The 23,992-nt window shown below is 50.5% G+C and overlaps 1 protein-coding gene across 1 annotated transcript; it reads left to right on the top strand.

The window, feature by feature from the left end:
- Positions 1-263: 263 nt before the first annotated feature.
- Positions 264-22,513, top strand: AKAP1 (A-kinase anchoring protein 1). Its single transcript, XM_065732079.1, has 11 exons — positions 264-327; positions 11,031-12,693; positions 14,596-14,729; positions 15,798-15,924; positions 16,243-16,370; positions 17,136-17,313; positions 17,640-17,790; positions 18,392-18,459; positions 19,868-19,941; positions 20,709-20,774; positions 20,891-22,513. Exons 2-11 carry the CDS (start codon positions 11,055-11,057, stop codon positions 20,951-20,953), a joined length of 2,628 nt encoding a protein of 875 aa, XP_065588151.1. The 5' UTR covers positions 264-327; positions 11,031-11,054; the 3' UTR covers positions 20,954-22,513.
- Positions 22,514-23,992: the final 1,479 nt, after the last annotated feature.

The raw sequence follows: 23,992 nt of genomic DNA, 5'->3' as shown, positions 1-23,992 counted from the left end.
CACGCGGTTCCTGGTAAAGGAAAAACGGCATCAGGTGAAACGCGGCCGCGCCGCTCCGCGGACCGCGCACCCCCGCCCGGGTCTGGGGGACGGGGCGCAGCTCGGGCGCGGAGCGGCGCGCAGGCGCAGCGCGGGAGGGGCGGTCCCGGCGGTGCGCTGCTCTCGCGAGAGGGGCGGGTCGCGCGGGCGGGCCGCGGTGCGTGTCCCAACGCGGCGGCCCGGCCGGGCGGCACGTGGGTCGGCGCGGGCGGGGGGCGGCGGGTGGGACCGGGACCGGGACCGGATCGGGCACCGGCGCCGGAGGGGCGGCACCGCGCCAGACCGACCGTAAGTACCGCGCGCGGCCGGGCCCCGCCCCTCGGGAAGCCCCGCGGCCCTCCGTCCCGGGCTGACAGCCCTCGGCCGCGGGCCTCGCGCCGCTGCTCTCCGCTCCGCCGGTGCCGGGGGTTCCGCGCCCGCCCCGCGCGCCGCCGCCCATTGAGCTCTGTGTGCCGCGCGGGGTCCCGTACGGCCGCGCCGGGCCCAAGGTCAGCGCTGCCGGCCCGGCCTGGAGGTCACCCGGCGATCGGCGGCGGCTGCCCCCGCGGTGCTGCGGGTTCGCAGCTGTCCCGCACCGTTCCGCTGCGTCGCGTTCGCTTCTGCTCCTTCGCTCGTGCGCGGACCGCGCTCGGGAGCCGTGCTCGGGGCCGTCCCGCTCTCCTCGGGGCTCCCGCGCTCGGTGCCGCTCCCCCGCCCGGGCCGGGGCCGCGCGGCCCCCCGGAGCTCTGTGGGGTCCCGGCGCGGTGCGGCCGTCCGTCCCCGGGAGGTGTTGTGCCGCAGCTGGGAGCTGCGGGAGCTGTGCCCGCCGCAGCCGGCTCTGTCTGACAAGGAGCGGCCCCGTGGTGCGCGGCACGCTGCCCCGCTGTGTTTGCAGGGCCCTGCGCTGCCTCGCTAAGGCCGCGTTCGCACCCAATGAGCGTTATCTGAGCCGCTGTGGACTTTGTCTCGGGTGAAAGGAGAGGGCGCGTTGCTGGGGAAAGTTGTAGCAAGAGAAGCTACTTGTATTTTTTCGTGTTTGTGTCTGTGAATGATCTACTGAACTCCGGCCCTGCGTGCGGGGCTCCGCCTGCCCCTCTGCCGGAGGTCCCCGTGGGACGCAGTTTGGCCGCGGAATGGGGCTAATGGGTTTCGCGGGTGCCGGGTGAAGCAGTGCTGCACGGCCGCGCCTGGCACCCACTGATGTCTGTGCCTGTGTTTCCTTCAGCACGAAGGTAGTATGGCTTCGGTCTGCACACCTTCATCTCACTGTGTAATTCCTGCTTGATTGGTTTGCTTGCGTGTGCTGCCCAGTGCACTGAAGGAAACTGGAGCAAGAAACCTGTAGGACTCAAACTGTGCTTCACACTCCCTAGAAGCCACCTTAGTGCATCACTTGCAGAACTGAAGGACTCCCAGCAGCCCTCCTAAGGCCACGGTGCTGAGGAGGGTCGGGCTGTGCAGCTCCTGAGCAGTGGGGCTGCAGACTTGAAACAAATGATGCTGTAGGAAATCTGTATGGGATAGCGTTGCAGGAACCCATTTTTTGTACACTGGTGAATGCAGTTTATTATTTGCTCTCCTTAGTCATGCCAAGCTTAGGTACCCACTGGAGGAACTGCATTCCTTAAAGCTCTTGAGATGCGCTGGGGTGCTTGCACTGAGCCTCCTTCTCTTTCATCAGCTGCCTCGAAAGCCTTGGGGTAAAGGTAGCTGTTCAGCGTGGGGTGAGGCAGCAGGAATTCCCCTCACACAGCGTGAGGGGCAGTACCTGTGGCTCAGACCCAGCTGTCCGTGGGCTCCTGGTTCCCCCAGGTTCTCCTGGGAGTTGGGGGAGCAGCGTGAGGGCTGCAGCCAATGCTGCTCCGTGCTGGGAGCTGCTGGCTGCTGCGTTGAGGCTCTCATTCTCTTTGGCAGTGCTGCAGGCTGACTTGGGGCATATTCGAGAGCACTGTGTTTGTGCAGTAGCAGAGCTTCCTGAGGAGCACGATGCTCCACAAGTGCTGTGCTCTGCTTATCTATGGCTCTTATCTTTCATACGTGTGTATTTGCTGTGAAAAAATTATTTAGGATGTTTCTAGCGTCCAGAGGGATGGTGAGCTCAGGGTTGGTATCCCCGTGTGCCCTTAGCAACATCTAGAAGTCATTAAAAACCATTAATTACTTCTAATTATGTAATATTTCAGATCTAATGACTGGCCTTTCTAAAATCCTGACTTCTAACTGCAGTGCTTCTGTGGGATGCTTCACACAAACAGCTGTTTGAACCTGAAGCTGTTAACTTCAGCCACTCCGAAGTGTCTGCGAGAGGCTGTTCTGTTCTGTCTGGAAGGTTGGGCTGTGGGGTTTGCTCCTTGCAGGGGGTGCAGGAGGTGGTGTGTTTCCATCAATTGCTGCTTTTGCAAGTGATCTCTTCAGCTGTTCCCTTGCTTTGTTGCTGACCAGCACACGGGCTGTGCTGCTGTGCCCTGCCTGAAGCTGGCCGTGCCTTGTGCGTTGCTGTTAGCTGACATTTTTCATGCAATCCTTTTCAATCCTTCTTCAGCAAATAAATCTGTGCTTGTAGACCTTGAAGAGGTCCTGGGGAGAGCTGCCTGTGACCTCTGCTGCCACCTGGCAATGAGGATGAGAAACTTCCCATGTGCTCTAGCTGGTTTGGGCTCTCTGGGTATAAATAGCTGCAGTTCCTAGCAAGAGCTCATGATCTGCATGTGCCTCTTGTACCAGGGGCTTTAGTGGTGCCTGGGGATGTACCAGTGGTTTGGAAGCCTGAAGTCTCTGGAAAAAGGATTGGAGAGAAAAATCTCCCCATAAAACTCAAGGGTGCGATCCTGTTTTCCCCTTTCCATAATGAGGATCTGCTTCTCTTTGTGAGTGTGGGATTTGTTGCACTGCTGTTAAATTGTGGGGGTAAGAACAACTGTGGTGTTCAGGGTTACAGGGAAAGAAGTTTGCACATCCCATCTCTAAAATGCTTCCAAAGGAGTAGCACGTAGTGTGCTGTTTGCTGCTGCTGGAAGGACGGGCTCCTGCCTGTCTGCTCGGGGTGGCTGCTTTGTGCTCCTCGTGCTCTGAGCGCGGAGCGGGCAGCCTGCCGTGCCTGGGGAGGCCGTCCTGTGCATGGGAACTGCCCCCAGCACAGCTGGGGCGAGGGCTTGTAGCTGCTCCTGTAATACAGATCAAAGTGAAGCTCGTCTCTCTGATTAGGCCTCAAGTATGTTGTGTAACTCCTCGTAGCAAGTTTATTAATGCATAGAAGTCATCTTCCTGCTTGTTGGGTCTAAACGTTGCGCTGAAACCTTCGCCGCTCCTTCCCAGTGCAGGTGAATATGGAGTGCTTTTCTCAGCAGACGCTCAGTATCTTTCCTCCGTGCACTTCTGTGGTTTATTTGCAGCGAGCTGAGCCCCAGGCTGAGCAATGCCACTTGTGCTGTAGCGCAGCTTTTGTTTTGAGAAGCAGTCCTCAAGGTCTCCCTGCAGTCAGTGCTCCCCACGGCCCCGTTCGGTCCCTGCGCTGCCTCCTCCCGCAGTATCAGTGCTGTGCTGTAAACCTCTCCGTTCCATCTCCTTGAAAATTGAGGGCTGTTTTGTTGTGTGGTGTGCAGAGCACACTGGAAGCCTCTGGTTAGTTTAGTCTGTGCTCCTGGGTGTTGTGCCTGCCTGGCTTGTGGAAATCAGCGTGTGTGCCAGGCGTTTCACTTCACTGATTGCTGGGGTTGTCAGCTGTAAGCTGCACCTGCAGAGGACTCTGATGTTCCCTGCAGCAAGGGCTGTGTGGTGTATTGGTACAGAGCCAGCACAAGACACTGGTTGCATTTGTTCTGAAGCTCTTGGAAGTGATTTCCAAGCTGGGTAACCGTGCAGAAAGAAGGAAAAACGTTTATAGTATGTCAGTAGATGATAGAGGTAATAAAAGCAGCTACCTTGTACTACCAAAGAGTGAATGCTTTTGAAAGCATTGAATCTCTCCTGGTGGAGCATCAGGGAGGGGAGAACCCCCCGGGATGTGCAGCGGAGCTGTGCTGAATGCTGCCCACCTGCACGTGGGTCCCTGTGGTGGGGGGGCACAGTGTGAAGCTGTGGGGTGGGGGAAGCAGGGAGCAGCCCCGGGGCTCCCAGTGACACCAGCGTGGCTGAGGAAACTGAGTAATGAAACAAGGGAGCAGGAAGGGAGACGGCACCGAGTGCAGTAAGGAGCTTGATAATCTGATAGGGTTAATGTTAATTGCATAGTGCAATAGTTAATTGCACCTGTGGCTTGCTGCATAGCAGGCAGGATCAGCTCAGGGCCTCGTGTTAATCCGTGCAGCAGTGCAGGTGGGGAGGGAGGGCTGCTGCTGCTGGGTGCTGGCGCGTGCATGAGCTGCTCGAGGATTTCTGAGATGTCTGTAAAAATCCGTACAGTTTGGCAAAACTGATAGTTTCATTGTAAAGCTCTGCGTGTCTGTGCCGACTGCTGTGAGACCTGCTGGGCCTGGAAGGGATGCTGCAGCTGAGCAGCCCTGCAGGTCCGGACTCAGGCCCCTTGGTGGGGCAGAGCACAGAAGCAGGGCTGTAGGATGAAGTAGTGATAAAGTTGGGCCTCAGCACAGCAGCTTCAGCTGCAGAGGAAGGGAGCGAGCTGTTGTAGGAGCATCAGTGAAGCTGATTACACCAAAAGCAGTCTTTATCTCTGAGATAAAAGGCAGCCTGGTGTTGGTGTTTCGTGTTCCTGAGCTCTAGTTGAGCTCGACAACAACCAGCTTTTTCATCTTCTTGCTTGTCATAATAACCCCTCTGCAACGAGGACTCGTTTTTTTAATACCTGAAGATTGTAGGGCAGCTTTGTTAATATTTTCCATCGGCGGGAGAGGCAGCTCTGCGAGCTGTGCAGTCAGTGCCGAGCAGTCGGTGAAGGGAGGCATTGCCTGCGGAGCATCCCCTGCTGCTTTTGTCTCCCAGAGCCGGTGTTAGAGGCAGGAATTGCTGCAGAACTCTTCACTTTAATTAAGTGTAGAGAAACTCACCTGCTCACTTCTTTTTAAGTACATTCCATCCTGCTGGGATCCTGCCTGCCTGGCTCCGACCTGCTGTCGGCTCCTTGCTGCTTCTGAGTCACATCTCCTGAGCCCTCTGCTCTGGGTGATGGATGTTCTTTCTGACTGTGGTATTCTGCCCTGAGAGAACAGGGTGGGATGGGCAGGAGTCTGAAATGCTGCCGTGTCCTGTGGCCCCAGTGCCGTGGGTGGGTGACATGAGGCTGGTGGGCTGGGGATGTGGCAGGGGGCTGTCCTGTAGGTCTGTGTTGGGCTCCCATGGAGGTATGTGGGCACCAGGAGGAGGCAGGGCGCTGCATTCAGGTTTGCCACCTCTGGGCTGTTTCTCGTGCAGCAGTTCTTTAGGTTTTTGTCTGCTCTTGTTCCTCTGCCTCCTATAAGGCAGAGTGTGTGCTGCAGGTTATTTTTAGCATGGAAAGTTTTAAGAGGCCGCATGTACCCGTGTAGCTTTAACCGAGGCAGCCTTGCCCAGTTCTCTTTCACCCAGATAGTATTCATTTCCCAGCTGCTGTATCCCTATCTGTGGGGTTTGCTGGGAGGGGGTCCCAGCCTTGCTGGGGAAGCTGCACATCCAATATAGCTGCCTGCCTGCTGTGGTCAGGGCGGTGCTTGGCTCTCTATCTCAGCCTGCTGGTGGGGTTGGGTGGGGGACCAGGCTGTGGGGCAGTGCCCCCAGTGCACCCTCCTGTGTCCTGGGGGATGGCCGAGCTCTCCTCTTGGGCCTTAGGAATGAGCTGTCTGGGTTCCCTGCAAAGCTCTCCCTGCAAGCATTTCTAACCTTATAAGGATGTGTGTGCTGAAGGATTGCTTGGCCTGGCTGGAGCAGCAAGGTGGCTCAAAGCACACTGGGGCCCTGGTGGGATGAGCTGACTGTCCTCTGCTTTTTTTTGTTTGTTTTTTTAAGTAGGTGAGCACGTGTGCCCATCCTTGTCCTCAGCTCCCAGGTCCTCACCAGGAGTCCTCCATACATCAAGTCAGAATGCCCCCTGGATTGCTGCCTTCCTGGAGCCCTGCTCCCTCAGCGGGGGAGCAGCCCCGTGCCCCATGTGCAGCCAGGCCTTGGTGTGAGCTGCCATGTCCTGAGATGCGATGGTGTGAGCTCTGCTGCCTGGTGGCTCTGGGTGCGGGAACACCGTCCGTGGGTGTGGGTGCTGGCTCTGGTGCTGGCAAAGCTGATCGCCTCTGGGCTGAGGCTCTGGAGCTGCTGAGCTCCCCCACGGCTCCTCCCGCTGTGAGGGCTGCAGGGCTCCCCCCTCGGTTTTGGCAGTGCTCAGAGCCGTGTGATTTGACAAGCTGCCACGCTGTGCCCTGCTGCTGGCCACGGCGCTCAGCCCTGTGCCTTTAAACGGTCCCATTGCCCCCCAAACAGTCAGAGCAGCAGTGGGGAGAGGGCTTTAGGAAGTCTCTTTCAGTGGAGGTGAAGGAGCCGTGCGTGGTCTGGCGGAGCAGGCTTTGCTCAGCCCTCCTGCAGGCTGCAGCCGGGCCCGGTGTGCAGGGCTCTCCCTGGGGACGTGTCGGGTCCCAGCACAGCTCGGGGTGTCCGTGGCCCCTCTGAGTGCAGCAGTGTCACTGGGAGCAGAACGCAGCTCTTGCTGAAATAGTCCGATGGCAAACCTGAAATGAGACGGGCTTCCCAAGGAGCACTCAACCTCCAGTTCCTTCTGGATAAATACCACAGAAGAGCGAAAGGTCTTTATCTTCACGGATAGTACTGTTCAAAATAACTCTTGGAAGTGTTCTGTCTGCCGGGTCGGCCGTCCCGTGGGGCATTGTGCTGCTGTGTGCTGCTGTGTGCTGCCTGCGGGGCTGCGTGGGACTACTGTTGGTGCAGCTCCATAGGGATGGGCCGGAATGGGGCTGTCTGATGGGGGAGTTTGCTGGGAATGGGCTTCTGTGAGCTACTTTAATTTGAGTTTGTGGTATGAGACAGCTTGCAGGGTGGTTCTGCGTTAATTACAACGACCTTAAGTGGACAGCAGATGAGCAGCAGCAGTGGCTCACAATGTACCATTGTGCTGCGGGGGATGCGTGTGAATCTTTTGTCTTCGCGGTGTGCAGGCTTTCCAGTGACCAAGTTCAAAAACAAACAGTGACCAAAAAAAGCCTCCAAACAAAATCCAAATTACTGCATAGAACTGTGCTGGGTTTCCCCCTCAATTCTGAATCCAAAGCACACTAACCAAAGCGTTACCCTCAGCCACGAGCTGTGCTGCTGGGCTCTGCAGAGCCAGCTGGAGGTGACTGCAGAACCATTCAGAACTGTCCCGTGCAGCTCCTGCACAGAGCAACATCAGTCTCATTTGTGAGGTGTGGGAGGGGTTACTGGGTTTCCTAAATCACACCTGAGTTGAACGGGAGGTGATGCTGGCGGCTGAGCCGGCTCAGCGAAGGCTGCTGGAGGAAGAGGGGGTGGAAGGTGCAGTGAATATTGGCTTGCCTGGGACCTGAGTGCCGGGGCAGAGCTGGAGGGAGGCGTGTTTTTGTTCCCCAGCTCCTCGTGGACATGGGAGGGTTGTACTTGGGAGCTGCGGCTGGAACACTCGCTCTGATAATCAGTTTTTTCCGGTGGTGGCAGACTAAGCACTCAACAGACTGGCCGGATTGTTTTTAATTCTCTAAGAAATATCGTGCTTCTCAAAGGGAACTAGATAATGCTCTTTCAGTGGGTGGCTCCTGCTTCTGTGGCTGCTATCTCCTGAAAACAGTCCTTATTTTTGCCGCTCCTTGGCAAAAGCCGAGGCCTGTTTGGAGAAGAGTCTGTTGTGTGTGTGTGGATTGCTGTGTTTTGCTTTAATTCCTGCTCAGGGAAAACGTAAACTGTGGGTGCTCTGTGTGTTGGGCAGGGTGCTCTGTGTGTTGGGCAGGGTGCTCTGTGTGTTGGGCAGGGTGCTCTGTGTGTTGGGCAGGGTGCTCTGTGTGTTGGGCAGGGTGCTGTCCTTAAGGAGAGCTGTGTTGGCCTCGTGCTGCATGGTGAGGATGGTGAGAGGGGAGCGTGGCTGCAGTGCAGGTGCCAGCAGCACTGGGCAGGAGCAGCTTGGGTGCTTCCTGCAGGAGGAGAGGCAGCTTTCTCCTTGTGGATGTTTGAGGGTAACAGCTGTTTACCTAGGTGGTTTATTTAGGTGTAGAGCAGCCTTTGGAGCGGGGCTTCTAAGTAGTGGGATCTCTATCCAGACGGATCCTGCTAGACAGGTGTCCCTGTTCAAAGGGCCTTACAGTGTATTTCCAATCTTTGCTACGTGGAACCGCTCGCTGAGGGATCCCTGAAGGTCTTGCTGATGGGCTCTGGGTGCTGAGCTGAGGTTCATGGAGCTTGCCTGCCCTTCACTAGGGCAGGGTTTGGAGCAGAGCCCAGCCTCAGCCCGCAGTGCTGGAGGAAGGGCAGCCTGGGGAGGCCACGCAGCGTGGGCACTCCTGCAGGTTGGCTGCCATAACTGCCCTGCAGTGCTGGGGCACGTGGTGGGTGATGTCCCTGCCAGGCTGGGGGTGCAGCCAGTGGGGATGGGAGCACTGCAGCAGTGTTGACTCAGACTAGGGCTCCTGCTCTGAAAATCCCCAGTGTGGGCTTTCCTCAGGGAGCAGCAGGGACATGGGGTGCACAATCCCCCTGTGTGACCTGGACACTCATTCATGTGGTGGGATTAATTCACAGTGATGTCTGTCTATCCAAGTAGTGTGCAATGCGAAGAAGTGAAGTGCTGTGTGCCATCTTGCTTGCTGCTCTATTTATAACATGAAAGCGTGCTCCTAAGTTGCTTCAGTGCTTAAAAAACCCACGGAATCCCTTTTAAGAAAAGGCTGAAGCTGCAATTAAGAGTTATTCTGTTCAGCATGTTAGAAGTGTGTCAGCGTCCTGGATTCTGGTCGTAGCATAAACACAACTGGGTGGTGAGCAGTGCGGGAGGGTGCAGTGCTGTGCTGAGTGCTGTGTGCTCTCAGTGGAGCCCTGGTTGTGCTGCCCTGCCTCACTGCTCCGCGTGTGATGAGGAGCTGCTGCTCAGGTGCTCAGAGCACGTCCCTGTGCAGATAAGTCAGTACGTACCCAAATTCCACAAGCATCTTTCCGAAAGCATATGCAACAGACTGAAGCTCCAAACTCACATGGTTGTCCTCATGGACACCTGCTGAATATTAAGAGGTATTTGTTGCTGAGAGTGAGGGTGGGGTACTCCATCTATCAGTACTTACCTCCAGCTGACACAAAGCCTGCACGTCTTGAGTGGTGGTTCTGGCTGAATGTAGTCTCTTCCTTCCTGCCTGTTAATGGTGGCACAGACTGTAATTTAGCTGGCGTAGGAAAGCTTTGAGACCATCCTGCTGCCCACTGTAATGCACCAGGAGCTGTGTGCCCTTGCAGGCTGTGTGCAACTTAAACCCAGACAGAGCTCCTGTGGTGTTAGAGGCACTTGGGGTTGCTTTGCTTGTTCTCCCTCCAATGTGATGTGAAATTGAAGCAATTGAAATAACATTTCTCTAAGCAAACTATCAGCCTCACTTCACTCCTCTTGAAGGGGAGCAAGGTTCAGTTTTTCAGTTGGAGTGGTGAGATGATTCCTGTTGAAAGGCTTTACAGAATGAGCAGTGGGATCCTTCTAGCGTGGATAAAAGAGCTGCTGCCCTGGTGATGCAGAATCCTCTGGCTTCTCCTTGTGCCTTTTGCAGGAGCGCCCACCCACTGCCTTAGAGCTGGCAGTGAAAGGCCCCGGGGCCCATTGCCCTGTGGGGTGGTGGTGGTGGCTTTCTGACTCATCAGTGCAAGGCAAGCTGGGGACTCAGCTGCTCTGTGTGTTCAGAGCTCATTTTAACTGGCTGAGCACTTCTCAGGGCCCAGGAAGCATGCTGCCACTGGCTTATTCACATCCAAGAGCTACCTCTGCAGGCACCAGGGTGTTCTGTGGATCCTTGCCATGCTGCTGTCTCTGTATCCTGGATTCCTTGGAGTTCAACTGCTGGCCGTCCTGTTTTACATTGGTCGTGTAGCCACATAAAAGCTTGTAAATGTTGTTCTTCCATCTCAGTCCCTGAATGATGGAGGTCAGGTCAGAGATGTCCCAGGCACTTGTGCATAGGAGCCAGTCCAGCAGGGCCTTCTGTTAGTGCTATCCCCTGGCAACTTTCTGCAGTGGAGCAGAGTAACTCTCCTGCCCACGTTGTCCTCTCTGCTAGGATGTGTGCTGACATCCAGCTGGTCTTGGGACACCTGTTGGCTTGGGGTTGCTTTTTCCAGAGAGGGTGACTTGCCCATGTTAGTGCTGTGACCTGATTTGCTGCTGCGGCGCTCCCTTTATATAGCTCTGTTCTTTTAGCAGAAACCACACTGCAGACAGATGGGAGGCTGACACTGATCTTATTGCCCATCTGCTTAGCTCACAAATGCATTGATTGATGTATGGCGTGGAGGGGTCTGCAGGTTCTGGGTGGACGTGCTGTCCCTTGGTTCTTAATGAATGCCCTTCCCGTGGTGGTAATGGCTAGGTAAGGGAAAGGGGAGGATTTCTGGTGGCTGTGCTGGACTTTCCATGGAAAGTGTGAAATCTTTTAAAAGAACTTCTGGCTCTGGTGGACCTTTGCATCGTTGTGAGGAGGCAGGTGCTCCTTGTTCAGGAATGCCTTTGCTTTATGCATAAAGCAGTGGATTGGCTGCAAAGGGCTCTTCTGCTGCAGCCTGATGCAGGAGAAATGTGCTGTGCGAGATGCTGCCCTGTGTGTAGTGCTGACCCACAGAGGCAAGACAGGAGAAAGAAGGTGAAGCTGTTGTCCAGGATAAATGCACTGGCAAGAACTGTCCAGATATCCCTACTGCTGAGTGAAGGTTGCGATCTCAGGTCTGCTGGTAGAGCAGAGATGTGAATTTAAAGCAGCAGGGAAGCAGTTGTGCTATTATCCCTGTTGTGCTAATAGGAACAGCTCAAGGTATTTATGAAACTTCTCATTACCTTTTCTGTAACTATTTTAATGTCATTTTTCTGTTTCCCTTTCTAGGATTAATTGCTGAGGCTTTGTAAAATGGCTTTACGCTTTCGTACCTTCTTCCCGTATGCCATACCTGGAGTGCTGGCACTTCTTGGCTGCTGGTGGATCTATTCCCACAGAAAAAAGCATCCAAGCAATTGTAACAGACAAGCAATAGCCATTGCAGAAGAGAAGCAGAAAGAACTGCAAGAGAACGACTCACCACCCAAAACAGAAGCATGTGTTCCTCAAAGACTGCCTCTCTCCCCAGAAGAGGAACGCCCAGAGAATGAAGCCTCGACCTCCCTGCTGCCAGCAGGGTCTGTGACGCCCTCTCTTACGCGTCAGACTCACGAGAGGTTAGATTTCTCAGGGGACCTTTCAGCCCCAGCAATAAGGACAACTCAGCCCAGCACCATTGAGGACGACAGTGAAAAACTAGAAATTAAAGGTTCTCAAGATGAAAGCAGTGTCCCTGCTTGTGTTTCTCTCCCTCTGATCTCAAAGAGTGCTCAGTGTCACAGCCCTAAAGAGGATTCAGGCTCTAGCACGAACCAAACCAAGTGCCCATCAGCATCGGTGGTGCTGACACGAGGGTCTTTGGGAATCATGGAGGAGATCAGCAATGCAGAGCAGTCAGATGAGTCTTCGTTCGAGCCCCCTAAGGAAAGCCAGATGCCAGAAATTGCGCTGTCGGATACTGGCTGTGTAACAGCCCTTCACTTGGGATTGGAGAAGGAAGCCAATACCCCCCAAGCCCTTCTCACTAATGAAGTTGTATTGAGCCACCAAGATTCTGCAGCTAGGATGCTATCAGACAGTTTGGAGTCTGCCTGTTTGGAGCAATCTAAGGAAGAAAAGATTTCTGAATCAAATGACAGTACTGTACCTGTGTGTCAGGAGGAGGACACACATGCAGAAGGAAACGAATTGGAGGGAGAGAGGATCAGAGGAGTGAGTTTGGACAAGGAAGAAGTTGAGAAAATCGAGCAAGTAGCAATACAAATAATTTCCAAGGTCATTTTGGCAGCAACTGAGGAAGTGCTGTCTGGTTCTGTAAGTGATGTGTCCAGTCGGATCTGCCAGGCCGCAGCCAGCCGAGTCGAGAGACCTCTGGAGAGAGCAAGTGCTGTTTCTTCTAATCAGGTGCTTGCAGCAGAAGCTGGAGAAGGGGATAAGAACACAGCTCTTAAGTGTGATGCTGCAGTACCAACATCCCAGCCAACAGAGGAACACGATCAGTGTGTGACGTATTCCAGCTGTTTAGCACTCGGCCATTTATCCAGCCCAGTTCAGGGAGACAGAGGAGACCATCACGTAAAGAACTGTGTGCACATTGAGTCCCAAGGGGTTGAAAGAACTCTTGTGGCAAGCCATGGAGAAAAGTCACACTTGGTTATGGAGGACTCTGGGTGCAGCACATGTGCATCTGAAGGTGGGACAAGTGCAGAGGATCCGTTGCAGAACACAATGCTGTCTGTCACATCAGGCCAGCATTCGGACTTACTGAGCACATCTGCAACCCAAGACACTTCTGCTGAGCAGAGCTCAGAACCAAGTGAAAAACATCCCACCCCAAAGCTACCTGAAGACAGCAAAGTGCCATACAGTAATGGGATGCTGAAAGAAGATGGTTCGGACTCACGCCATGAGGGTACCTGGGTGGCAGAGATGGATGGAGATCACTCAGGAGGTGAGGGGTTTGTAAAGCTTCCTACAAAACATGCTGAATGAATTTTATGGGCAGTAACACCTTGCTTCACAGCGCATTCAGAGGATTCCTTTTTGTATTTAACCTTTTCCCAGCACATGAGTCTTTAGCCTTCTTATTCGGATGGGTATCCCAAGTGTTGGCTGTGTGTTCAGCATGTCATGGAGTCACAGGGCTCTGTGATGTGCTGCAGAGGGATGAACAGGCCGATTCCCTTCAGCACAGTGCTTGCTGTGTAAAGCTGAGTGTGCAGGTGTCCCCGTGGAGCGGTGTGACTGGATGTAAGTCAGGCACTGAACACCTTTACTGGTTTGAAACTTGCTAATGCAGATGGTTTCTGCTCCAGTTCAGGCAGCCTCTAGTAAGCACTGAGTTCTTATCTCCATTTGTGGGCTGCTGCTGGAGGGAGGCTGGAGGGCAGGCTTCTGAGGTGCTGCTGGATGAACTGGCAGAGTGCTCTAATAAATCCTGATAAAATCAGTTGGTTGCAGACCAATTACCCTGAAGCCTTTTTTGCTTGGAAGGGTAGGTGCACGCCAAGAATTCTCAACAGGCAGCAATGCTTGTGGAGCTCCTCCATCTGTCTCTGTATTGTTTTTGCCTTCTAGATCCTAGATGATATATGCCTGGCAGAATACAGAACTGTCTGAGCAAATGTTGACCCATGTGACCTTGGGGATGGGTGTTAAAATCCTTTAGGATCCTGTGGCGCCAACAGCTCTTAATGACAGGATGTCTTTTGTAATTGCTGCATAGTAGGGTTGCTGCTTGTTGCAAGACAAGGGTTGAGTTTGCCAAGAATGAGGGATTAAACCCTCAGAACATCTTCACTAGTGGGAATGACTATGGGAAGAGAATGGTTTTGCCTTGCTGTCAATGCTGATGTGATGTGAAGATGTAAGAACGGGTTGTGGAGCCCGCTGATAACAAGAGCTGAAAGCTCTGTGCTAAAGCTGAAGGCTGGGGAGGAAAAATACAGCAGGTAAAGTTGTTAATGTGACTGTTGGATAAGAGGTCCTACAGCTGACCTTCACACCCTGGCTGTGGGATTTAAATCCTCCTCCTTGTCTGGAGAGTCTGTGGCAAGCAGCTGTGCTGTTTGTCTTTGACTTCCTTGGCACCTGTGCTGTCTTACTAGTTGAGGTGTAGCAGAAGTAGCTGTTCAATTCCTTTTCTTTTTGGTCTCGTACTGGATGGTCTTCATGTTCCTGCATGTTAATCTGGAGGAAGGATCAAGCTTGTGATATGCTGTCCTGAAGGAGGCTGTTTGTTTTTCCCCTTCCCAGGGGAAACCTCCTTGATATTGAGTGATGATTTGGGAACAAGCAGTAGCTCAGCTTTGGAGCAGTGTTTCTTCAGGCATGTGAGATAGTAAGGCAAGAGGCAGCTTGGGCATGCTCAGGATTCACTGTGCAGCCCTTGTTCAGGCAGGAATGTGCTATCATTGCTACACACACACAGACAGGTTGTGTGTCCCTCCCTGTGAGGAGCTCTTATAAACCATGGGGAAAATGTAGAATATTTTTCCACAGTGCAGCTCTGTGCTGATGCTGACGTAACACTACCAGCTGAATGAGAGCTGACTCCAATGTCCTGTCTCTGTGCAAGGTGTCATCCTGTTTGAAGGACTTGTGCTGAACTGTGGCTTCCTTCTGTTCCCAGAGGTACTCAGATTCCTCTCCAGGAGCAAAATGAATCTGCTTAGGCTGTGTGTGATAGGCCTTGATCCTTACTGAGGTGCTGCAGAACTCAGTACAGGAACAGTTCACATAAAAGAAAAGCTCAACCTAACCTCTCTTCAAGATGGTGCATCTTCGTGTCCTTGTGCCTGGCAGCTGGGTGGACGATGTGAGTAATGGCAGTGCTGGTGTGTGTGCTTTACAGGTTCAGATGTAAATAGCATGGATTCTGTGGACAGTGGCTGTGCCCTGGGGAAGACAGAGACCCGCCAGAACTCTAAGCCAGGAGGAGAATCCAGCAAGTCCGACCTCACTGTCTGGGAAATCGAGGTTCCAAAGGTAACCAGCCACCAGCCCATCATGCTTCTTGCCCTGCCCTACATAGCCATCTTCTGGTTCTTGCAGTCTGGTAGTGGCTCAGTACCATCCCAAGGAGATCAACAAATAAACAAGGATTTAAGCATTTAGCTCCTGTTACAGCTGGCCAGGAGTGAAGAGCCCTACACAGCTGTAAACAAGAGGCAGTAAGGTCTATACCCAGGGTAATAATGGGTGCTAAGCCCTCCTTTGTCTTCCACCCCAGCCCCCACTAGTGCATTGTGTCAAAGTGTTTTCAGCACAGTTTGAGGGTACAAAGTTATTTAGAGCAGGTGAGGATTTTTTTTTTCACTGTTTAGGAGGATTATGTTTTAACAGCCTGTTTAAACTCCTCACAAGCTGAATGCCAGTCTGGGCTGTTCTTTGGAGCAGCTTGTGTCTGTCTTTATAATAAGTTTTCTTTTGCATTTGAGAGAGAAGATGTGGGTTTTGGGACAGCGTTCATCCCCTATTTCCTACTTCATGTATGCAGTCACCCATGGCTGCTGTACACATTGCAGTTCTGCTCCTCAGCAGACCTAGATGCTGACAGTTGGTGAAGTGAAACAACAGCTCTGGCAGGATAAGCATGCTGCTGCCTTGAGTGCACACTGCATGGCTGCTCCAGGGTTGTATGTTCCAGCACGTGATATCCTGATTTATTCCCCTTCTAATGTAATTAGCTTGTGTTAAAACTGCTCCATGTCTTATTCAAAGTATAAAGTAGTATGTTGAATAAGGTTCCTTTAAAAACAAAAGTAAGTCCAGGCTGGGAGATGTTCCCTCACGTGCTGTAGGAAGGCAGCAGCCTTTATCACACTTAGTTTTGTTTTCATGGGTTTTTTTAAAGGTGTGAAGTGTCAAAGTGGTTAGTATGCACTGATCACTTCGTGTCTGTACAGAATGTCTCATTACAGGGTCCAGTGTTGCCTTGTGCTCATCCTGCCTGGCCCTTTGCACTCCGGGAATGTGGGTGAAATAAGGTCTGGAGAGCAGTGTTGTTTGATCTGTTTCTCATCCTGACTGCTGCTTTCTTATCTCTTTGTAAAGCATTTAGTTGGCCGCTTGATTGGCAAACAAGGGAGATACGTGAGCTTCCTGAAGCAAACATCTGGTGCCAAAATTTATATTTCAACACTACCTTATTCCCACGACTTCCAAATCTGTCACATTGAAGGTGAGATGCATCTATTTGTGGTCTAATACCTAGCTTGTGTGTCAGAATTAATGAGCAAGGAATTTAAGACAGCTTTACAGGTTTAATGAGCTCAGTGCTCTATGGAACTTTTCTGCTCACTGACAGTGCTGTTACAGTAGAGGTGTATGCCAAGTCACCTGAACTCTGGCACAGGAGCTCTATTCTAGAGGTGAAAGTGCAGTTCAACATCCTGAGCTGCTGTAGTTTATAAGCAAGTTTGTATTGCTCCACACAGGATGCATGTGTATCCCCAGCACATCTGTGCAACAGACTTTGTGCTGGACTTGTGTCTTCCAGGTTCCCAGCATCACGTAGAAAAAGCACTGAGCCTTATTGGCAAGAAGTTCAAAGAGCTGAGTCTCACCAATGTCTATGCTCCACCTCCACCATCGCTGGCACTTCATTCCCTCCCTATGACTTCCTGGGTAAGCCCTGTTGCTGGCTGTGATGGCATTAGGCACCTAATTGTGTTTGGAGAATGCTTACACATTAGGGTTTCATAGTAGAATCTTTTTTGCTGCTTTCGTTGTTAAGATACTTAGAAACACTGCTTGCATTGGGCATCTATACATCATCTGTACAGTAACTGTGCACGTAGCTGTCTCCATGGATGTGAAAACAGGCTTTGTTCAGGAGGACTGAATTTAGTAAAGTTAAAGGCAGTTTTGATGCATTTTGAGCACAGCAGTGCTTTGTGTTCTGGGAAGTTGCCCAGCACAGTGGCTCTCTGGTAGGCAAGGCAAACTAACTTTTGAAACAATCTCTGTGACAGATCTTAGGCAGCCCCTGCAGAGATTACCTTGGTGTTAAAAATAGCTGTGGGCAAGGCATCCTTGGAAGTTGTACGGCATCGATAGAGCAGCATGACCTGACCGGCGTCACTGCCGGCTCTGCTCTCTCTGATCTTTCCTAGTGTAAGTCGTACAGCTGCTCTGTGCTCAGAGTCCTTTTGTGCACAAGATGGGCCCCTCCCCGGACCTGATTTCCTTTAGCGTGGAGTAATGCTGAGTGTCCTTCTGGTTCTGACCTGAAGCAGCCTTTGGAAGCAAACTACCAGAGTGCTGCTGCTTTTCCCACCTGTGGCTGTCAGCTTCAGGAGTTGCTGGTGGAACAAGGAATTAAACGGTGTCTCTAAATGCAACTTATGTGACAATCAAAGCTGATGAGTATTTCTCTCCTCCTTGTGGCAGTTGATGCTCCCAGATGGAGTCACTGTAGAAGTGGTTGTGGCTAACCAAGTCAATGCAGGACACATGTTTCTACAGCAGCATACACACCCCACTTTCCATGTCCTGCGTAGTCTGGACCAGCAGATGTATGTCTGCTATTCTCAACCTGGAATTCCAACCCTGCCAACACCAGTGGAAGGTAAGTGACTTGGACGTGATGGGAAGTGGAGGGCGCATCACAGGGAAGGAGTAACAGCACTTGCTTTCCTGGCTGTAACAGAAGTGGATATCTGCATAGAACAGCATTATAGTGGCTGAGATTCAGTGGTAACACATATCTTTTGCATCACCTGCAGGCCTTATCTGCTGGGGACATGAGGGGTGTTGACAGAAAATAAAAGCAACATAAGAAATGCTGTTGACTCTTAGTAAATAACTGTCCAGCACCGCTAACATGTAGAAGTACTGATTTCTATAAATCTGTTGATGCTGAGCCTCTCTTCTCTGTGCTCCTGTCCTTTGCAGTTGGTATTATCTGTGCTGCTCCAGGCCTGGATGGGGCGTGGTGGCGGGCGCAAGTTGTTGGCTACTTCAAAGACAGTGGTGAAGTGGAGATCAGATACGTTGACTATGGAGGATATGAGAGAGTGAAGATTGACACACTCAGACAAATCAGGTCTGTAGCTCCTCTTCCATTGCCTGAGGCAATAACTGGCTTGAATCTACATTAAAAGCATCTGTCTAGTTTGAAACACATTTCTCTGCCGAAGTGGGTGATTGTAAAATGGTTTGTCCCAGCAATGGGTGTGGACTTCTTGGGTGCACAGTAAGCTCTTGCAATTTCTCTCCCCTTCAAAAAAAGCCATGTAACTTCTGCCACTTCAGCTTGAAAACTGAGCGAAAGGATGCCTTCCAGAGTCCCAAATGTACCATTAGCTGATGAGGTGGGACTCAAATTCAGATTCTGTATGCTCCATCCCTATTAGCTGGGGGAGCTGCATCCAAGCCTGTGAAGCACTTGATTGCTAAGGGCTTGGAGGTAAGAAGTATAGGCTCTGTTATGCAGCTGGTATTTGCTTGGAGCTCAAATTGACTAGACCTGTTCATTAGGCAGATTACTGCTTCTACTTAAGCCATTGATGGAATAATCTGATATTTTTTTTTACTGTTATCAGTTATAAACTGAGTTCCTATTAGAGCAGTTGTTTAATCAGTGTCACCTTAAAGAATGCAGAGGTAATTTAAAGCCATGCTCTTATTTTGATTCTCTTCTTAAGGTCTGATTTTGTAACACTGCCTTTCCAAGGAGCTGAAGTTTTACTAGACAACGTGGTGCCACTTCCAGGTAATGGAGCTCTTGAGGAACCGTTGGTATTCCTTCTGCAGGTTTAAATGCACACCAGCTGCGTGCAAGCAGTGATTGTCTAAACTTTATCCCTCCTGTTGCAAGTGCAGTCTCTGAAGTGATGAGATCAAGGATTGGAAAAATTGTATTTTATTCTTCTGGATCTGGTAGCATGGCACAATCTGTCCTAGTGAAGAGGAAGATAATAAATATCCAGGCCTTTTCCAGTATGGAGGAGAATATGAATTACTCTCATAAACAGTGGTTTGGCAGGACTGGCAGGATGTAACTGAAACAGTTGTAATGATTCTGCTGCCTTCTGATGTAGTGTAGTTGTAAATGCAAACTTGATTTTCAATCTGCTGGACAAATTCCTGATGTTTTCCTGCTGAAGAGACTGATGTGCACATTCTGCCTTGAAAAGACTGCCCTCCAAGCACTGTGATGTCAGGGGCTGCCTAGAAATGCTGGCTGTTTTCACTTGTTTCTCTCCACCCCCTGGTGGCAGGCTGTAGTTTTGCTAGCAATGTTTGCTGTGCTTGGTGTCTAAAATCCCACCCCTCCGGGTGCAGAAGGGGTACAGTAGGGGGCAGGTCAGGTTTTAATCACTGAACCTTGTGGCTGGCAGGTCTCCAGCGTAGGCTCTGCCAAGGCTGTGCATGGCTGGCAGGGTTTATGCTGCTGCTAGCGGAGCTGAGGGGTTTGCACCTTTGTTTCTGGAGATCATCTCAAGAAGAGGAGCACAAAGAGGAAACTTTATTTTGTAACCTTTAGATAGGAAAAAAAAGCAGCTTTATTCCAAAATGAAAACACTTCTGTCCTGTCTCATCCTCACTGAGTAGATTTTAACTTTATTGGCTGGGACATGAGAGTTGCCTGTTGCATTGTGCACGTGGAGTTCGCAGTACCCCATGAGCTGTGCAGGTTCTGAGATGTGGGCTGCCAGTGCTTGCAGAGTGTGTTTGGCACCATTCAAGTGCCAGCCAGTCTGTGGGACAAATGCTTCAGGGTTTCTATTTATAGTGTTGCATGCTGTAGGGTCAGGAAAGGCCTGAGGCTCCTGAGCTTTGTTCATTAAGGATCAAAATATCAATGGCAGAGGTACTGCAAAAGAGCACTTCTGTCTTTAAAGTTTCCTAATTCATCAACCACTTATGTTCACGTTAACTTAGTGAGTGGCTTTGAAAAGCACTTCATCCTCTCCCTTCAGCAACACAGCAGGCATAATACTTGTGATCTCCAGCTTAATAGACTGGTTTCAGTAAATGCCTGCAGCAGCAGTAGGTGAGGATTCTCTCTGGCCTAACCTATGTGGGAGGTCAGACGAGATTAGATATTAATGGTGCCTTCTGGACTTTAAAGCCTGTGAATATCTCACTTGTTTTCTCCTGTTCTTTTCTTTCCAAAGATGAGGATCACTTTTCATCAGAAGCTGACGCTGCTGTTAGTGAGATGACCAGAGGGGCAGCACTGCTGGCGCAGGTACATGAGAGCTGTCTAGAAAAGACTTGCTGATGATTTTACTGCTGCTGCTATCCTCTACCCCTAGTACAGTGTGTGTTAATCAGAAACAAAGTGCAGAACCTTTAAGCCTGACTGCTGGGCAAGATTCTTGCTGAGAAGCCTTGGCTCTTGAGAACGACCTTGCATAGCATCACCACTGCATAGGACTGTGTGCCTCTAAGAGATGCACAAAGAAGGGGGCAAGTATTCCCTTGTGTTGGTTGATGCAGATGGTGAGGATGGATACCTGAATGGGCTTACAGAGCCGGAGCAGACTGTTGTGCAGCAGATTAAGTACTGCACTGCCAGCCTGGAGTGTTCCTGCCACGCTGCCATACAAGATGTGGCCTGTGGCTGGGTAGAGCAGAAGGGTTTCTGGTAGAGCCCACAGGCTTCCATGCACATACTAGATCTTGTTGAAGGGGATTTTACATCTTTTGAAGTGCTTCTTATAGTGGCTGTAACTACCCATGTAAACTAATTGAAATGAGATGAGCAGGAGGCTTGGTAGTATTTATGATAGCTTTATAGCTTCCTTTGGTTTAATGCAGTGCTCAGAGGCATCAATAATTCTGGCAAGGGCAAAGATTTGAGCAAATACAGTAAACTTGCCACCAGGCAGATGAGAAACTGCTGGCAGTAGCTGTTTCCTCTGGTCTGCACACGACTTGAAGAACTGAATATTGTGCAGCTTTGCATCCATCATGGATGAGACCAAATTGCTGCACACTGTTCTCTGTTTCCAGGTCACAAATTACGACAGTGCAACAGGTCTGCCCCTGATACAGCTATGGAGCATGATGGGAGATGAGGTATGTTGGCACACTTCTCTTTCACACATTCCAATTTGATTATGCATGCTGTTGATTCAGAACTTGGCCTTTCCTGTTAGTGGTTTATTCATCTTTCTTTTTTCCCCTTTCTTCAGGTGGTGTCGATAAACAGAACTCTGGTGGAAAGAGGATTTGCTCAGTGGGTTGACAACTACTAGTGGTGTCCTAGATGCCTCAACAACTTTTTCCTAACGGAGAAAAAAAATAATCCTGTTTTGCACTGTTACAATTTGGTTTGGCAACCTCTTAAATGAAGATCTGTTTACACCTGCTTGCAGTTTTGTGGTCCATTAAAAATTGTTTTGCTCAACTGTTACCATTTCACTAGAAACACATACCTCATCTCAGTGAAAGGCGGGGTGTTAAAAGCCATAATGAGAGAATACTGTAGCTTTAAAGCAAAAAAATCCTCCCTGGCCTCTATTTAAAAGGCAAAAACCATTAAAATCCTGGGGCTTGCTTGAAGCTACCAAATGCCCCTGAAATGTTAGCTGTGGCTGCGTTCGTGTTGAAGATGTGTAGTACCCCATCAAGTTGGTGTCTGCTTTTCCTGAAAGTTACAGTGGTTGTCCTTTTTATTTTTTAAAATTTCACAGGTGCTGCCTGTGAAATTAATGAATGTTATTAAGGAATTTAATGTTCAGCTTTGGATTTTTCTATGTTGTGCCACTGATGTGCATAAACTGCATTCATCTTTTACCTTCTTGATGCCAGGAAGCTGATGAGCTGCATTTGTTGCACAGACTGTGACACATCTCACTGCAGTCATGCTTTTTATGCTTGATACGCTTAAGAAAGAAATGCCTGAAGTGCAGGATACGTTACCACTACAGTTTTGCTCTGAAATGTGTATTTAAAGAAAATAACTGATTGCCAAGCCTAATTGTAATTTGTATTTTTCTAGCTGTGCAAGTCTGTAAATATATATAAAAACATTGTAATATTTTGTACAAGAAAAACACTGGAAACAAAGGGAACTTTACAGAAACTTTTTCACACCAAAATGTCCTATGTAGGTAGAACTGGTTTGGAGTGTATTAGGGTAGCCAGCGTATTTGGAGCATCAGGAGGTGGGAGTGTTTCTGCTGTACTGTACACAGGATTAGCATTCCCTTAGGTTGCTGTCTGGTTTGAATTGTGATCACTGCATTCTTTGCTATGTTGCTGTACAGACCTGTTAAAAAAAAGTAACAGTTTGGCATTAATATTGCAGTGGTGTTCTCTCTCACAGTTTTTTTGGTTTTTGCTCCTTTTTAGATTTATTTGTATCACAAACTTAAAATATTTTTTGCCCAAGTAATGTAAGCTGACTTAATACTCTTAAGCACGTGCCCTCTAATGTATATCACTTTAGATATGTATTGAGTTGGGATTTATTGCTGGTGGAGAAGATGCTTGCCAGGAAAATGATGTAGTCAGGGCCTCCCAGGTTTTTTCAGGTGGATTCAAAGGTGTCTTTACGTGCAGTGAGCTCGTGTGTCAGTACATCGTACATTTGGATAACTGCCTACAAAAGCATTCGGTCCAATCCCTTCTGATTTGTTGTATCATTGTATCCTTCTTTGAATTTTCTCCTATTTGGCACTTACGATTTAATGTTCATATTTGCAATGTCCAATGGAAGCTAAATTTGGTAATTCAATCAATAAGACATATATCCTTTTGGAATGTTTCTTTCCATTTCAATTAAAGCTCAAATTTTAAGCCATCTTAATCAAGCTGTGATGACTAAGAGCCTTCATTTCTTGACCTCTTGGGGTGCTAGGGTTAGGAAGAGCTCAGTGGGGTGAGCAGGTGAGATACAGTCCTGATGGCTTTTCAACAGATACATAAAGGGTCAAGCTTCAAATCTCCTTGTTTTTGGTCTTGGTTGTTTTTACTTCAAGTGCTGCGAAAGAGCTGAAAACTGGATTTAATCTTGTGGTGAACATTAGAAGGCGTTCGTCTGAGCGCTGCTACGCAGAGATGTTGTATGTGTGGTGGAGTGAGCTTCCCCCTGTGGACTCGAAGCTGCTTGGTCCCCATTGTGTGCTGAAAGCTCCCAAAGCTTGAGAGTCGTCCTGCGGTGCAGAAACAAAACCTCCTCTTTAAAATGTTGACAGGTTCTTTGCTCAAGGCAAGCAGAGCAATGGTGTGAACTGGTATAGATGGTCTGTACCTGCACCCTGCCATTGGTCAAGTATTTTTTGGCAGCAGGATGTATCCTTGCTTTCTGAATGGAAGGGAAACAAAGGCATTGAATGGGCTGACTCCTGGGGCTGCACAAAACGAAGTGTTCAGCCTTTGTGAGTGCACGCATATCTACAGACCGTGTAAAGGATCATCGGTCTTCCTGCTCTCGAGGTTTAAAACCAGTCTGTTGGGTTCATTGCGGAGTCACAGTGTGTGGATATGGCAGGCTGCACCTCGGTGCTGTTGAGGCGAGTGACAGGAGACAGAGCGTCTGATGTTTGGAGGTGTAGATGTTTGGAAGCTCGTGGAGTTCAGCAGCGTGTCCTTCCTTGCGTCTCACCGCAGCAGGTGAGTTTCATTTCACGGGATTCCTCAATCCTTGCAGTCACGCCCAGCATCTGCTGAGGGATGGCTTTGCTGTGGGGAGTGGTCTCCCAGGTGAGAAGTTGGTGGCAGGTTAACGTTACTGCCTCGCAGCACTCCTGAGCACAGTGGGGCTGGCAGTGTGCACAGCTCTGCCCAGCTGCAGGGGCTGGTGCCGAGTGCCTGCCTGTTGTCTTTCTAGATGTCAAAGATGCAGAATACAGTTTAGCCTGGCAATCCAGAGGTGCATCGCCATCCCGAGGTAGTGCAGGCACTGCAGTTTTTGGAGTTTTAGATCTAAGCAAACAGATCTCCTGTGGCTACTCCCATATCCCAAAGAAGCAGGCAAGACACAGCCTGTGGTCGTTGGTTCCAAACAAGTGCAGGTTAGCCTGGAAGTGTGGTTTTTCCTTCTCAGGACCTTGAGAAAGTAGCCCTGGACTTCCAGGTCTGTGCCCGCAGGGATGGACATGTACTCACTGTACCTGACTGAAGCTCAGCTCCTCCTCATGCTTCCCTGCCTTCGTGGGGCTGTCAGCGACCTGCAGCAGTGGCTGTGGGAGCCCTCTGCATCTTTTGTTTCCCTCAGGCTCAGCCTTCCTGTTCCGTGTTTGTGCTTTAAGCTGTAGTTAAGTGCAACACTGGGGGTGAAATTAGCAAAG

This window comes from Cyrtonyx montezumae, unplaced genomic scaffold, assembly GCF_038088225.1.
Source record: "Cyrtonyx montezumae isolate F1298 unplaced genomic scaffold, pur_monq_1.0 scaffold_15, whole genome shotgun sequence".
In the NCBI taxonomy this organism is placed as follows: Eukaryota; Metazoa; Chordata; class Aves; order Galliformes; family Odontophoridae; genus Cyrtonyx; species Cyrtonyx montezumae.
Note: the sequence above shows the minus strand (reverse complement) of the source record. Positions and strands in the feature narration are given on the sequence as shown.

Coding starts and splice junctions, on each gene's coding strand:
- AKAP1 (XM_065732079.1), top strand. CDS start 11,055: ATGGCTTTACGCTTTCGTACCTTCTTCCCGTATGCCATACCTGGAGTG. Junction 17,791..18,391: donor GACACACTCAGACAAATCAG/GTCTGTAGCTCC, acceptor TCTCTTCTTAAG/GTCTGATTTTGTAACACTGC. Junction 19,942..20,708: donor GGGCAGCACTGCTGGCGCAG/GTACATGAGAGC, acceptor CTCTGTTTCCAG/GTCACAAATTACGACAGTGC.